At 51.4% G+C, this 14,042-nt stretch overlaps 1 protein-coding gene across 1 annotated transcript; it reads right to left on the reverse strand.

The window, feature by feature from the left end:
• Positions 1-4,179: 4,179 nt before the first annotated feature.
• Positions 4,180-13,274, reverse strand: Nagpa (N-acetylglucosamine-1-phosphodiester alpha-N-acetylglucosaminidase). Its single transcript, XM_038328117.1, has 10 exons — positions 13,162-13,274; positions 12,606-13,064; positions 10,536-10,675; positions 9,021-9,129; positions 8,721-8,849; positions 7,695-7,900; positions 7,555-7,602; positions 6,694-6,795; positions 6,543-6,606; positions 4,180-5,260 (listed from the first exon to the last, which is right to left on the reverse strand). The coding sequence occupies exons 1-10, from the start codon at positions 13,245-13,247 to the stop codon at positions 5,050-5,052; spliced, it is 1,554 nt and encodes a 517-aa protein (XP_038184045.1). The 5' UTR covers positions 13,248-13,274; the 3' UTR covers positions 4,180-5,049.
• Positions 13,275-14,042: the final 768 nt, after the last annotated feature.

Raw genomic sequence — 14,042 nt, forward strand, 5'->3', positions numbered from 1 at the left:
GCTGGGCTCAGGGCTGAGCTGCTGGCCCTGCTGACGTCTGCCTCAGCCCTCAGTCCTCCCGAGGCCTCCTCTGGGAGTCTGGGTAAGAGAGAGCAAAACCTGCCCCAGTCTCCCTGCGGCCCAGAGCTACTCCTGGGGAGCTGCCTCTGGGACATCAGGGCACCGTCTTAGCAGAAGCAGCCACTGTGGGAGTTTGGGCAGGGCCTTGGTGGCAGGAGCCACAGCTGCTAGGAGGTGAGGGGGTTGACAGGGAGACAGGTAGCCAAGGCTGATTATTCCTTGCTTGTTCCGGATCCTGCAGGACCAACCAAGATGTTGCCCAGGAAACATCACGTGAAACCCTTGAGCTCTTTCCTGGATTCCAGATTTTTCCCAAGATACGAATTCCTTTGAGAATCTAATATGAGCCATGGACACATGCACATGGGTTTAATTTCTATACCAGGCTTTTAAATATAGAAAGTGGCTTTGGGCAGTGCCAATGTCCTCTTGATACAGGATACCAGCACTTTCTGGGGCCACCTCCTACATTAAACCACTTGCCTAGGTCCTGCAGGGGTGGGCCAGCTACACAGGACTGTCATGAGAAGAAATGGAGCTGAGCCAGGCCTGGTGCTACACAACTGTAATCCTAGCTCTTGGGAAGCTGAGCAAGAGGATCGTGAGTTTGAAGACAGCCTGGGAGATATATATATATATATATATATATATATATATATATATATATATATATATATATATCAGGACATTGTCTCAAAAAAACTAACAAACAAAAAGCCAGGCTTAGTGGTTCACCAAGAAGAAGCCTTGTGAATTCAAGTACAGCCTGGGCTGCATTGCTATTTCTAGTACAGCCAGAAGAAAGAGCTTGAACCGGCCCACAGACACCACAGACAGGTTTACCCTTTTCTCTTTCCTCTCCCTTGCTAAACCATTGGATTACATTCCTAAAGCTAGCCCCCAAGGTCTGCTCTCTTAGTTGGTCACTGACTCATTCAGATCCAGCCATCAAAATTCATTATTTGGTTACACTGTGCACCTGCTCAATCAAGTCTTACCAACTCACCCTAGCACAGACTTCGCCCTTTCTCCTTAAAAACCATCTCTGGCAGACAACCCCTGCTGCCTGCTGTCTGCCTTTGCCCAATCCAGAGGCAGCTCACCCCTTGTTTGTCCCACTGGGGTAATATATCTCCTTTGTGCTGAGAATTTGATGTCTGGGTGTGTTCTGTACCGACCCTGAGGGGTCCTCCAACCCTTACACAGAACCTGTCTCAACAAAACAAAATTTAAAACAGGAACTAGATATTGGGTAGAAAAAGACAGAACTCTTTGGCAAATTAAAAAAAATATTCTGCATGGCACAGGGTGGTTCACATGGCTTAGTTTATTCAAGTCATTTTGTTATAATTTAATAAAATGGCAGGCAGCAGCCTTGGCCGGTTGGAGCCAAGGGGCCCCACTGACAGGCCATGCAGGCAGCACTCATAAGGAGAGTTTTATTGGGGTGGGGGAGAAATGAGAGAGAAAGGGAGCATAGAGCAGCCTTGTGGGAAGAGAGAGAAAGACAGAGACAGAGACATGGCTGGGAGAGGGGAGGACAGAAGAAGAGAGGAAGAGAAGAGATGAGAAAGGGGGAAGAGAGGAGGTGCAGATATGACCTTGTGGGAAGAGAGAGGAAGAGAGAGAGAGAGAAAGGTGGGTAGTGCCCCCCTCTTAAAGGGGGCTTGGCACATGCAGAAACAGGCTATACAAACAGGCTAAGTAGGATGACATTGTCAGGACCCTGAGCAGACCAAGGTACTGCCTGCTTACTGGCAAGTTTCCCAAGGGGCTGGGCAGGTAATGCCTAAATGCTAACACATTTTACCAGGGCCCCAGAGCATGACATGACAGACCCTTGCTGTCAATGTTGGCCACTCTGACATAAACAGATATCAGTTCATAACTTCCCAGGAAGTCATAATGAAAAGATAACGAACACAAACATGCTTGGAAAGCCCTGCTCCTCTCCCAGATGCTAAGCACATAGTATCACATACTCATGAGGAACCTTCTGGGCCCTTCCGAAGCCCCTTCACGGACCAGGAGTGATAGGCTCTGATGCACACTGGGTGGAGCAGGTCACAGACTGGGGTAGCTGTTGCAGGACTGGGAGGTTGGGGAAGGCATCCAGACCAAGGGCAAGGGAAGAATGTCACTACTTGGTCACAGCAAGTCACTACCCTGTGTGACAGCAGGGGTGTCTGTGTGATTTTTTCTAAGGAGAAACCAAGAATTTGGAGTGCTGACTTTAAACATGGACAACTGACTTAAATTGTATGGATAAGGGTGTGGCTCAGTTGACAGTGCTTGCCTAGCAAGCACGAAACTCTGGGCTCCTTCCTTAGCACTCCACATACTGGCTGTGGTGGTTCAGGCCTGCACTCTGGAACTCAGGGGGAGGAAGAGGTGGAAGGATCAGGAGTTCAAGGTCATTCTCAGCTATGTGGTAAGTAAGAGGCTGGCCTAGGCTTCAGGAGATCCTGTCTTGACAAAACCAAACCAAACCAGACTACTACCACCAGTGAAAAATGGCCCCTATTGGCTCATATATTTAGTTATATAAGGTAGTCATCAATCTGATTACAGGGGAAGGCCAGTTCAGGCATCCTCTCCACTATTGCTTAGATTCTTAGCTGGGGTCATCTTTGTGGATTCCTGGGAATTTCCCCAGTGCCAGGTTTCTCACTAACCCCATAATGGCTCCCTCTATCAAGATATCTCCTTCCTTGTTCTCCCTCTCTATCCTTCCTCCAACTCAACCACCCCATTCTCTCATGCTTCCTCCTTTCCTTATCCCCTCCCCCCCTCACCTTTCACCCTCCTCTCTCTCCCTCATGCTCCCAATTTACTGTGATATGTGTTCTGAGATATTCCGTTCCCGGTGGGATCCATGTATGTCTCTCTTAGGGTCTTCCTTGTTACCTGGCTTCTCTGGGGTTAAAGATTGTAGGTTTGTTCTCCTTTGCTTTATGTCTAACATCCACTTGTCTCATATATTTTAATACTTAGTTTCTAGCTGATGGAGCTGCTTGGGAAGGTTTAGGAGGCGTGACTTTGGAGGATGTATAGCACTGGGATGATCTTTGAAGTTACAAAGCAAACCACATGGGATTCCAGTTTCTCTCCCCGCTCCCTCTTTCCCTCTCTGCTTGGTGGTCTGGTGGTTGCAGGTCAAGATGCCATCTCTCAACTGTTTCTTCCCTTTTACAGCATGGACTCTGGCCCTCTAAAACCATAAGCCAAATTAACCCCCCCCCCATTTTTGCTCTTTGAGACAGGATTTGTCTGTAGTTTTGGAGCCTGTCCTGGAACTAGCTTTTGTAGACTAGGCTGGCCTCGAACTCAAAGAGATCCGTCTGCCTCTGCCTCCCGAGTGCTGGGATCAAAGGCGTGCGCCACCACCGCCCAGCAACACCTTCTCTTTATATGTTGCCTGCGTCGTGTGTTTCATTACAGTAATAGAAAGGTAACTAAGACAAAAGTGGGCACCAGGAGCTTTTTCTGTGATAGGTCTGACCACGCATGCTGTTTCTGGAGGAAGGAGGAAGACTCTGGACTTTGGACTAGGAAAATAGTTAAACGCTATAAACAAGACTTCATGGGCGATCCTAGTTGGAGTTTGGAGGATGGCAACGCTGAAAGCAACATGGCTCTGAAGGCCTAGCACGAGAGGCTTCAGAAAAGAGAGACATTAGAAACTGGGGAGACACTCTCTACGAGGGGTGCCAAACTCAGACTTAGTGCAGAGAGGAGGGGCTTGCTTCTGCTCCAAATTAATGTGCCAAACTATCGACTCCCCATGGGAGCCTTTACCTGTTGGGAGGAATGGATGGGGGTGGACTAGGGGGGAGATGATGTGGAGGGGGAGGGGGAGAACCTTGGTTGGAATGTAAAATGAATATATAAAAAAATTAATGTTTAAAAAAGAAGCTGGGCAGAGATCACAATGCAATATTTTGGCAAAGGATATGACATTTGCTCTTGTCCAAAGAATTTACCTGAGGCTGCCTGGCTTGTTGGAGATTTCAAGATGGCCTACTATTGACTCTGCTGTTTAGTTATAGCAATCACTCTTATGCAGGTCTAGAATGAAAAAGAGCAAGTGGGACAAAAATAAAATAAAATCCACCATCATGGACTCTGCCACTCTGAAATCACAAGTCGGATTAAACGCTTTCTTTGACAGTTGTCTGGGTAATGCTCCATCACAGCAATAGAAACTAGGACAACCCTCTTTGAAAAACGCTTAGGGCCAATCAAATCCTTGCTTTCGAAGTGTAACCTCGCCTGCAGCAACAACACTGATTGGAGCTTGCAGGAACACAGAACCAGGGCTCAGCATGGTCCCCGTGGCCTTGTGCCTGGCCACATTTGTGTAGCATTGGCTGACAGAAGGCACTGGGAATGGCTCAGACCCCCATGAGAGCCCCTGCCCAGGGCTCAGACCTGGTGGCTTGTTTTAGTATCCCAATTTATTCAAGTATTAGAAAATTCCTTTAGGGCGCAGAACAAAAATAGAAAGTCTGTAAACATGGCGACATCCTTCCTCCCCATCGTCTTATGAGGAGCTTCCTGTGACAGGTTGCAGAATTCTAGTTGGCAGTCCGGCAATGAGGCTACATAAAAGGCGGTACACCGTGGCTGAGCGGGGGGTAAGTTTTTCTACTCTCCCCCCTGTGCAGGTGGCCCAGGAGAGTTGGCCACTCTTATCATGATTAGGCTATAGAATTTCATTTGCTAGTTGCCTCCTGAGAGTCTTTGGCAGTGGCGAGACCTCTGTGGGAGACAGGTCTCTGGGCAGCAGACACAGGCAGGCGGGGAAGCAGGTGCAGGCTCTCCAGAGCTCCGTATTGCTGGGGTGGCATGGGCCACAGTGTGGGGACACGGCCAGGCAAGGAGTGGAGCGTGTAGCATCCATGCCAGTGGCCTCACATCCTTCCCCATAAAACTGAGGAGCAGGGACAGCGTTATCTGGGGGCACGCCACTGGCAGCCCAGGTCTCTGTCAGTCCTTGAAGGGGTTGCAGGTGTCTTCTGTCTGTTCCTTCTCTGCAGCCAGCAGCTCCCCATTCATCTCCTGCAGCGGGTGGTACACATAGTCCCCGTCGAGGTGTCGGTTCCGCTCTGCCTTGGAGCCCAGGATCAAGTTCACATTGACTACCATGCTGATCAGCAGCAGGACAACTAGGATGAGGGTAAGTACCAGCCACGTGGTCCTAGGACAGAAGGGACACTCGAGTGGGTGGCTGAGGAGCACTCTCAGGGCACTCAGAAACCACTCGGGGAATGTTGGGCCCAGTGGCTTGGGTGGGAACTGGGGCATTACTGCTGACACATGCAGGGAATAAGAGAGGCATTCTCTGATGTTTTAAGGATGTTAAAAACATTTCAGGAGTTGGGGAAATAGCTTGTGATTGTTTTATAGACATGAAGACCCAAGCTGGATCACTAGAAGGTACTTTTTAAAAGCCAGGATCAATGGTACACACTGTCATTGCACTGCTTGGAAGACAGAGCTCCTGGGCCAGCTAGTCTAACCTAACCTTTGAGTTTCAGGCCAATGAAAAACAAGGTGGACAGCTACTAAGAATGCGCGCACGTGCGCGCGCGCGCGCGCGCACACACACACACACACACACACACACACACACACACAACTTCTAATGTGAACATTACTGCTGTTCAGATGTCACTAATGTATTTTTTTGAAGTACTGGGAGTTGAACCTAGAGCCTTGTGCATGCTAGGCAAATGCTCTACCACTGAGCTACTACCTTAGCCCCCCTTTTAATGTTGTAACAGGGTCTTATTAAGTTGCCAGGGTTGGTCTTGAACTCGATCTGTAGCTCAAGCTGGCCTCGAATTTACTGTCTTCCCACTGCAGCCTCCTGGAGTAGCTGGGATGACAGGCTTATGCCAGAAGGCCCAGCTCATGAATCTGTTTATTTATTTAGGGTCTTATGCATCCCAGATTGGCCTTAGACTCCTGATGACCTTAGATTTCTGATTCTCCTACTTCTACCTCCCAAGTGCTGGAATTAAAGGCATGGGTCTGCACATCTGGTTTATTAAGGGCTGGGGATTAGACCCAGAGCCTCCAGCTTGCTAGTCAAACAATCTGCCAATTGAGCCACATCCCCAACCTCATGATCCTTCCCATGAGCCCTCTGGGGATGGAGCTGGAGATCCAGGAAGCAGCTAAAAGGAAGCAACAGCAACACAAAGCCTGAACACAAGGATGAATCCAAAAGTGAGGCGAATCCTATCTCTACAGTCTGGCTTCAGGCTCTGAGTTGAGACTGTATGGCCAGGGAGATCAAGCCCATAGTCTGGTCTGGGTCCTTCTCCCTTGCACTCGCAGATGCCAGTTTCACCCATGCCTATCCTTGATCTCACAAAGTAGAGGATCATCTGCAACCTCCGGGCTTGGCTGGTGCCTGGACAGATGCCAAGCCTCATGGATGGGGTGTGGGGGCTCGCCTCTGCTGAAACACCTACCTGGTGAAAAAGGCCAGCTCTCCTGCCCTTGGTGTGGCCTCCGTTGACTGGAGACACTGCTTTGCTGTAAGACACCAGACAGAAGATGCAGGGATTGGGGAAGGTTTGCCTATCCCAGACCTGCCCTCAAGGACTCCAGGAGGCCCTGTACCTTGCGAGATGCTGCAGTTGCCAGTCTGGGGGTCACAGGGACACTGGTGATCACACTGGCAAGGACTCTGGCAACCTGGCCCATACCAGCCCAGAGGACACTCTGTGGAGAGGAAATGGTGGCAGACAGGTTTCACCTTAGAGGGCAGGGTCTATACTGTTATTGAACAGCCTGGCTCTTGGAATGTGTGCAGGGCCATGCTGAAAGAGATGTCCCCTGACCCCTGGGGTCAGCTCTCAAAGGTAACCCAGTTGCACACAGGGTTGTGGTTCAGTTTCTGATATGCATGGGACCCTGGGTTTGATTCCCAGTATCCATGGTGGGAGGTGGAAGCAGGAAGCAGCTGTTCAAGGCCATCCTTGGCTACGTAGTGAGTTAGAGGACAGCCTAGGCTGCAGTAGGTCCCCATTTCAAATAAAAAACAAGCATATCGCCTGACTCTAGGGGGGGCTCTAGAGCTGATGACTATAAAACAAAGAGACAGGGAATGGGAAGTGCACCGAGGCTGAACCCGAGTGACACCACCCACGCCTAGGAATACGGGGGGGGGGGGGGGGGGGGGGGGGGGGGGGCTGACTTCAAGGTGTTAAGGACTTTGGTGGATCTCCTTCAGGGCTGTGGCCTGACCACACCTTGTTTTTTGCTGTTGGTCTTTGGAATTGAGTGGACAGTGCTGAAATCCAGCCTCCTACTTGGGAATTTTTCAGCAAATTCAGGAGGATGTAAAGAGATTTGCATGTGAAGTGAGAAGGGGCTCTGAAGGCCACTTCCAAGCCAGCAGCAGGGGCGAAGGCATTGCAACAGCTTCATGCCGCCAGGCCACCCTCTCCAGGAGCTTTTGCAGGCCACTGGAGCGCTCACCTTCACTGCAGTTGAATCCCGTCCATCCGGCATCACAGCGGCAGCCAGCTGCAAAAGACCATGGAGGCCAGAGGCAGGCCTGGCGTGAGAGAACTGGGGTCCCACCAGAGCGCCACCCTCCTCGTGGGCTCCCCACTCACTCTCTGTGCACAGCCCATGCTGGCTGCAGTTGGAGGGGCCACAGTCTAGCTCGTTGCAGGCGGCACCCCGCCAGAAGCGGCTGGTGCATTCACAGCGGCCATCCACACAGGTCCCGTGGCCACTGCAGTTGGGCGGCTGGCAGTGGGGTTCATGCACACATACCACAGTGGACACACGGCGGGGACAGCGCCACATGTTGTCCTGGCTGTGGGGGAGTCATTGTGAGGAGAGGTCTTGGCCTTGGTGTTGGCCTCTTAAGTCTCTGCTGCAGCCTATGAAGGCTGCTCTAGCTTGCTTCCATCTCCATCCTGACACTTGTGGTCCTGCATGTGCACGTATGTTTGCACACACACTAGGGGATGCACATGTGCGTGTGCATACAGAGTCAGGACCACCTTAGGTACCCAGCATTTATTTTATTCATTTTGTTGTTATCTCTCTGGCCTGGACCTTGCTAAGTAGGCTAGGCTGGCCAACCTGATGGTCAGGGTCACCTGTCTCCTCCTCCAAATACCGGGATTGCAAGCATGTGCCACTCACATCTGGCTTTTAAATGTGGGTTCTGGAGCTTGAACTCAGGTCCTCTGCTTGCAAGGCAAACCGTTTTCCTGTTGAGCAGTAGCTTGAGCCTCTTGTGGGGCCATTTACAGGCTCTCCACCTTGCATACACTGTGCCTTTTGGTGGAGGGCTCGCTCAATGCTGGCCAGCCATGGCCTCGGCTCCTACTTCACTATCCTGACCACAGTCCCAGGTTTCCGCAGCACACTGAGGAAAGAGATCTTGGCTCACAGCCAGGCGGTGGTGGCACACACCTTTAATTTCAGCACTCAGGAGACAGAGGCAGGTGGATCTCTGTGAGTTTGAGGTCAGCCTGCTTTACAGAGTGAGTGCCAGAACAGCCAGGACTGTTACACAGAGAAACCCTATCGCCTGGCATAGAGCAGGGTCTCAATATTGACTGACTGAGACAGATGAAGGTAGGCCAGGGCTTCCATTCTCACCAAGGTGGCTGAGGTGCTCTTACCAGTGATCTGAAGGGTAACTGGCCAGGCTCCCGTTGAGCACAAAGGTAGCAGAACCACCTCCATCCAGGTTGATGGCATTGACCACATCTTGTTTCAGCAGGAACTCCGCCATCTCCCATAGGTTGATGCTGTGCAGAAGGGGTGTGTAGCTGAGGTCGGCAGGTAAATACTATCACTCCTATGGGGCAGGTGAAACTTCTAGAATGGCTCAAAGCTGCCTTGTCCCACCCACTGCCCAGAAACTATCAGAAGGTGAGGTTAACTGAGCATAGACATCCCCGAGGATTCCTGGGACTCACCCACGCTGCTCCGTCTGTCCATCTGCATGGAAGAGTACGAGCTGCCCCTTACGGTCATGACCCACAGCTGTCCTGGCCGATATCACGTTCACAAATTTACTAAAAGAGCCTGAAGGAGAAGGGGCCTGGCTGGTTACCCAGACCTCCAGGGGACCCTCTGTACTCTTCAACTTTCTCTCTTTTGATGGAACCCAGCACCTTATGTATGTAAGGCAAGTACTGGATCACTGAGGCACATCCCAACTCCACCTTCCGTGAGCCTCCATGACACAGACAGAAGACTCTTCAAGTGACCTGAGTCTCCAGTAGAAACCTCTGTGTCGGTAGAACAAAGGTCTTGCATGAATCCTTGGCCTTGTTTCTGTGGTTTCCCCCTCACTTAGCAGCTACTCTCTGCCTTAGGGCCTTGCACTCTGCACTCTGACTGGGAACTGTATGCCTCTGCCCTGGGTCTTCTGACAGCTTGTTCTTTAGATCCAAGACAGCCTCCTCAGTCATCCCCCCACCCCCCCCCCCCCCCCCACTATCCACCCTGAAATAGCCAGAGACTCTCAGGACCAAAGCATCCTCTCTCACCCCAGCACTCTGCACTCTGGAGGTGTGCACGCATGTGTACACACCTATGGGGGGGGGGCAGAGGACAACCTCGGGTGTTGCTCCTCGAATGCCTTGCACTTTCTGTTTGAAACAGGGTCTCACCATGTAGGTTAGGTTATCTGGCTATTCAGAGACCCACCCATCTCCACCTCGTAGCTCACTCTCCCTGGGACTGCAAGCGTGCACCCCGGCACTTGACTTTTTATGTGTTTTCTGGGACCTGAACTTGGGCTCTCATGCTTTCAAGGCAAACACTTTACTGCCCAAGCCAACTCACCAGCCCACACCCAAGTGGCTCTTAAACTTGAGCATCTATTGGAGTCACCAAGGAAGACCCTGCACACCTGGCTGTAGGGACTTAACCAGCGGTTCCTGATGGGAGTTGTAAGGTGGTGGGCTCATGGTTCTGCCTTTATGACAAGCTCCATGGCTGTGCGGAGGCCACTATCCCACAGATCTGCAGCACTTTCCTCGTACCTGTGCATCTGTTCCCCACCTGTCCCCTTTCTCCTTCTTTCTTTTTTGGCACTTACCAACTCTTTCCAGCTTATTGCCAAATGTTTCCCTCCTAAGGAAGACTGAAGTCCCACGACTCCTGCCATAGCGCTAAACACTGCATAGCTGATCAGTAAATGTTCGGGAACACTGAAGAGTAGCCTACTCACACTGTTCCTGGGTCTCAAGACAGCTGATACTGGGACCAGGAAGGTGACTCAGAGGGTAAAGGTGCCTCTTGTCACACTTGACAGCCTGAGTTCAACACTCAGGACTCACATGATGGAAGGTGAGAACGAGCTGTCCTCTGACCTTCCCCCACACACTATGGCACATGCCCCCCTCCTGTGCACACACAAAGTAAATAAATCAAAATATAATAACAATAAAAAAGAAAGCACTACAGCTGCCTCCCTTCCTGACCTGTCTCCTGCGTCTCATCACACTCGATGGCTTGGCTCTCGTTGATGTAGATGCTTCCGTTGCGGACGAGCCACACAACTCCACTCAGCAGCTGCACGAATGGATTCACGGTGTCCAGGACCTCCTCCTCAGATAGGTATCTGGAAGCAGGAAGGCAGGAGGCTCACTCACGGGCAGGAACAACTCCAGGCTTTTCTGCAATTTTCTTAATTTATTCACTAATTAGCAGCTGTTGGACTCTGGTGTCCTGGCTGCTTAAGCAAAAGTCAAATCAATCAATCAATCAGACAAGCCTTATACCAGCATCAGTGGTCTAGAACACTCCATAGAGATTTCGAGGCAGTCACACAAAGACCGCACCAATTGCTAGGGTTTCTGAAGGCCTCAGTCAGGGCTGTTTGAAACAGTTTGTGCCAAAGTTTTTGCAGGATGACCCTGTAACCATTCCTACTTAAGTCAAAGGGAGAGGGTATCCCCTGGTAGCCTAATGGGTGCCAAAGAGGCAAGGCTGCGACTGGTGCAAATGCAAGCCTTTATTTGCGTGCTAGGTGTGCTGTGATTGGTGCAGATACTCTTCTCTGAATGTGCAACAGGTGATCAGTTGAGTTGGGAAGTGAACTGGAAGATGCTCTCTTGTGTTTCCTCCCCTGTGCATCTACATTAGACACAATGAAAGAATTTTCTTCTCTTGCCATCTTTAGTAACATGTACTGACCTGATAACACAAAGAAGTAGCACTGCTGGACGGTGGCGGGAGCCTTTAATCCCAGTACTCAGGAGGCAGAGGCAGGAGGATCTCTGAGTTTAGTTCCAAAACAGGATTGTTACACAGAGAAACCCTGTCTTGAAAAAACAACCAAACAAACAAACAAAAAAGGAAGAAGTAGCACTGAGTAGGACAGAAGAGGCAACAGCTTGGCAGCTAACAAGTAGGAGGATGGACTGGAAAGATAGCCCAATGGGTGAAAACCTTTTCACCCAAGCATGAGGACTCGAGTTTAGATGCCCAGCACCCATGTAAAAGTGGGGTGAGGCTGCGAACATCTGTAATCCTAGCGCTGCGGATGGATTGGGGAAACAAGAGGCCAGGTGGGGTCTGCTGGCCAGCCAGGTTAATGGAATCAGTGAGCTCCAGATTCAGACCTTTTTATCAGCAAATAAGACAAGAGAACAAGAGACGCCGCTTGAAATCAAACTCTGGCCTCCACACATTGGCCCACACACATTCACACATAAAAAAAAAAAGGTGAGTGTGGACCATCATAGAAAGAGCAGTGGGGGTAACTGAGACAGTGGCCACGGCAACAATATAGCTGAACAGTCTGAAGGCGAGCCCAAGAGGTGAACAAGAGAGACAATGGAAGTGTGGAGAGGATGAAACTCTGAGGTTGAAGGACAGAGTCAGGGAAGAGAAACTACAGGCGCTGGTCACTGGAACAGTTGTGGCCCTGGCTGCTATTGAAGGATGAAGATCGAGAGGCCTGAGCAGGCCCCAAAACTGCAACCAGGGGCTGCTAAGAACCGGGGAAAGCCCACGTTCCATGCTTGGCAAAAACTGTTCATCTCCTAAGAAAGCTTGGACACTAGATGGTGCAATCTTCTACTGCCTGCCTGCTGCCACTTCTGGTTGCTGTCAAATTTCAGAGGTACAGAAACTGTCAAAGAGGTCACTCGACAAGCTCCTTGTCTACCCAGAATTTCTATCCGGGATAGCAAAAGGCCTCCAGCTAGCTTTTTAGGACTTACTTGTCCATAACTCTATATTATTTCCAATTGGTTCCATGGCTTCGCTGAACATGAAATGTTTGTTTTCTCTATTTCTAGGGAAAGTTCACTAAGGCACAAACTGTGCGTTCAGGCTCATGGTCGCCTATCCAGGACCCAACACACGGCCTGGTCACAGGAGCAAGCATTCAGTGACACACGAGTAAACTTCAAAGAAGTTGTCAGCGTCCCCATTCTTAAGGTGAATGGGAAGCTTGGTTAGGTAATCTGGGCACGGAGGGATAGCGCTAATGCACATCGGAGACCTTCTGCCCTCGAAATCCCCGGGGTTCCCCACCTCCTCACCCGGTGACCAAAGTCCCGTCGCGGCGGATCCCGAACTGCGCGTTCTGCAGCCCCCCGGAACTGCTCACCAGCCGCCCGTCGCTCACCACGTTCCCCAAGCACTCGCCGGTGCCCATGCGGAAGAAGCCACCGTTCTGGGCGACGAGGCAACCGGCCGGGACGGCTGTGTCCTCCACGGTGGAGCGGCGCTTCTGCGCGCAGCCTCCGGGTCCCCCGGGCTCCAGCACCGAGAAAGTGCTCAGAGGCGCGGCGACCCGTGTCAGGTGGCCGGCCACCGCGCGGCCCCCGAAGTGCGACACAAAAGTGCGTACGGCCGCGCCGTGGCTCTCGTCAGGGGTCGCGGGCGGCGGAGGCCAGCTCTCGTGCTCGCGGCTGCCGGCGCGCACCCGGGCGCAGTCCCGCGAGGGACGTGTGCGCGCGAGTGGGTAAGGCAGCAGCAGGTCATCGTCGCGGGAAAGCCTGCGGGGGACGGGGCGATCGTGAGCTCCGGGGGCTGTGCCCGAGAGCACATAGGACAGGGGGACCCCAGCAGGGCGGCCCCGGCAGCTGCACTCACCCCGAGCCCAGGCTGCACCACGCCACTCCGAGCAAGCCGAGCAGCGAGGACAGGAAGAGCAGCCCGCGCCTCCTGGGCGCCGCCATATTGGATTGGGGCTCCGGTCACGTGGGCCCGCCCCACGTGACTCCAGGCTAGCTGGTGGGTGCTTCCAGATTCCAAAGGCCCAAATACCTTCCTGTTTTACTCCTCCAGATTTCATGAGGGAGGGTAAGGCTGGAAGGGCGATAGGTAACTTTTAATATTTATTTGTTTATGGGTTTTTTTTCAATAGAGGGGACAGCTCTCGCTCTCTAGATCAGGTTGGTCTCGAAATCACAGAGATCCTCCTGCCTCTGCCTCCGGAATGCTGTGATTAAAGGCGCGGGTCACCATCACCCGGCAACTTTTTATTTTTATATGCTGTAAAACTCAGAAAATAATCAAAAACTCAAGAATGGGGCCTGGGAATGTGTAAGTTGGTATACTGCTTGCTTACTGTGCTCAAAGCTCTAGGTTCCAAAGCGGAAATGGTGGTTTATGCCTCAATCTCAGCATTCTGGAGAGGGAGGCAGGACAATCAGAGATGTTCAGGGTCATCCTTGGCCACCTGGCCAGTTTGAGACCAGTCAGGACTACCTGAGAGTTTGTCTTAGGAACAAGAAAAAAAAAAACATTGTAAGAAAGAATCTTGGTTCGTGGAGCTAGAGAGATGGCTCAGTGGTTAAGAGTATTGACTGTTCTTCCAGAGGACTGGGATTGGACTCTCAGCAACCACATGGTGACTCACAACAGTCTGTAACTCCAGTTCCAGAGGATCTAACACCCTCTTCAAGCCTCCACAGGCACCAGGCATGCATGGGGTGCTCAGATAGATATTTAAGCAAAACACCTATACATAT

The sequence above is a fragment of the Arvicola amphibius genome, chromosome 4 (assembly GCF_903992535.2).
Source record: "Arvicola amphibius chromosome 4, mArvAmp1.2, whole genome shotgun sequence".
Taxonomy (NCBI): Eukaryota; Metazoa; Chordata; class Mammalia; order Rodentia; family Cricetidae; genus Arvicola; species Arvicola amphibius.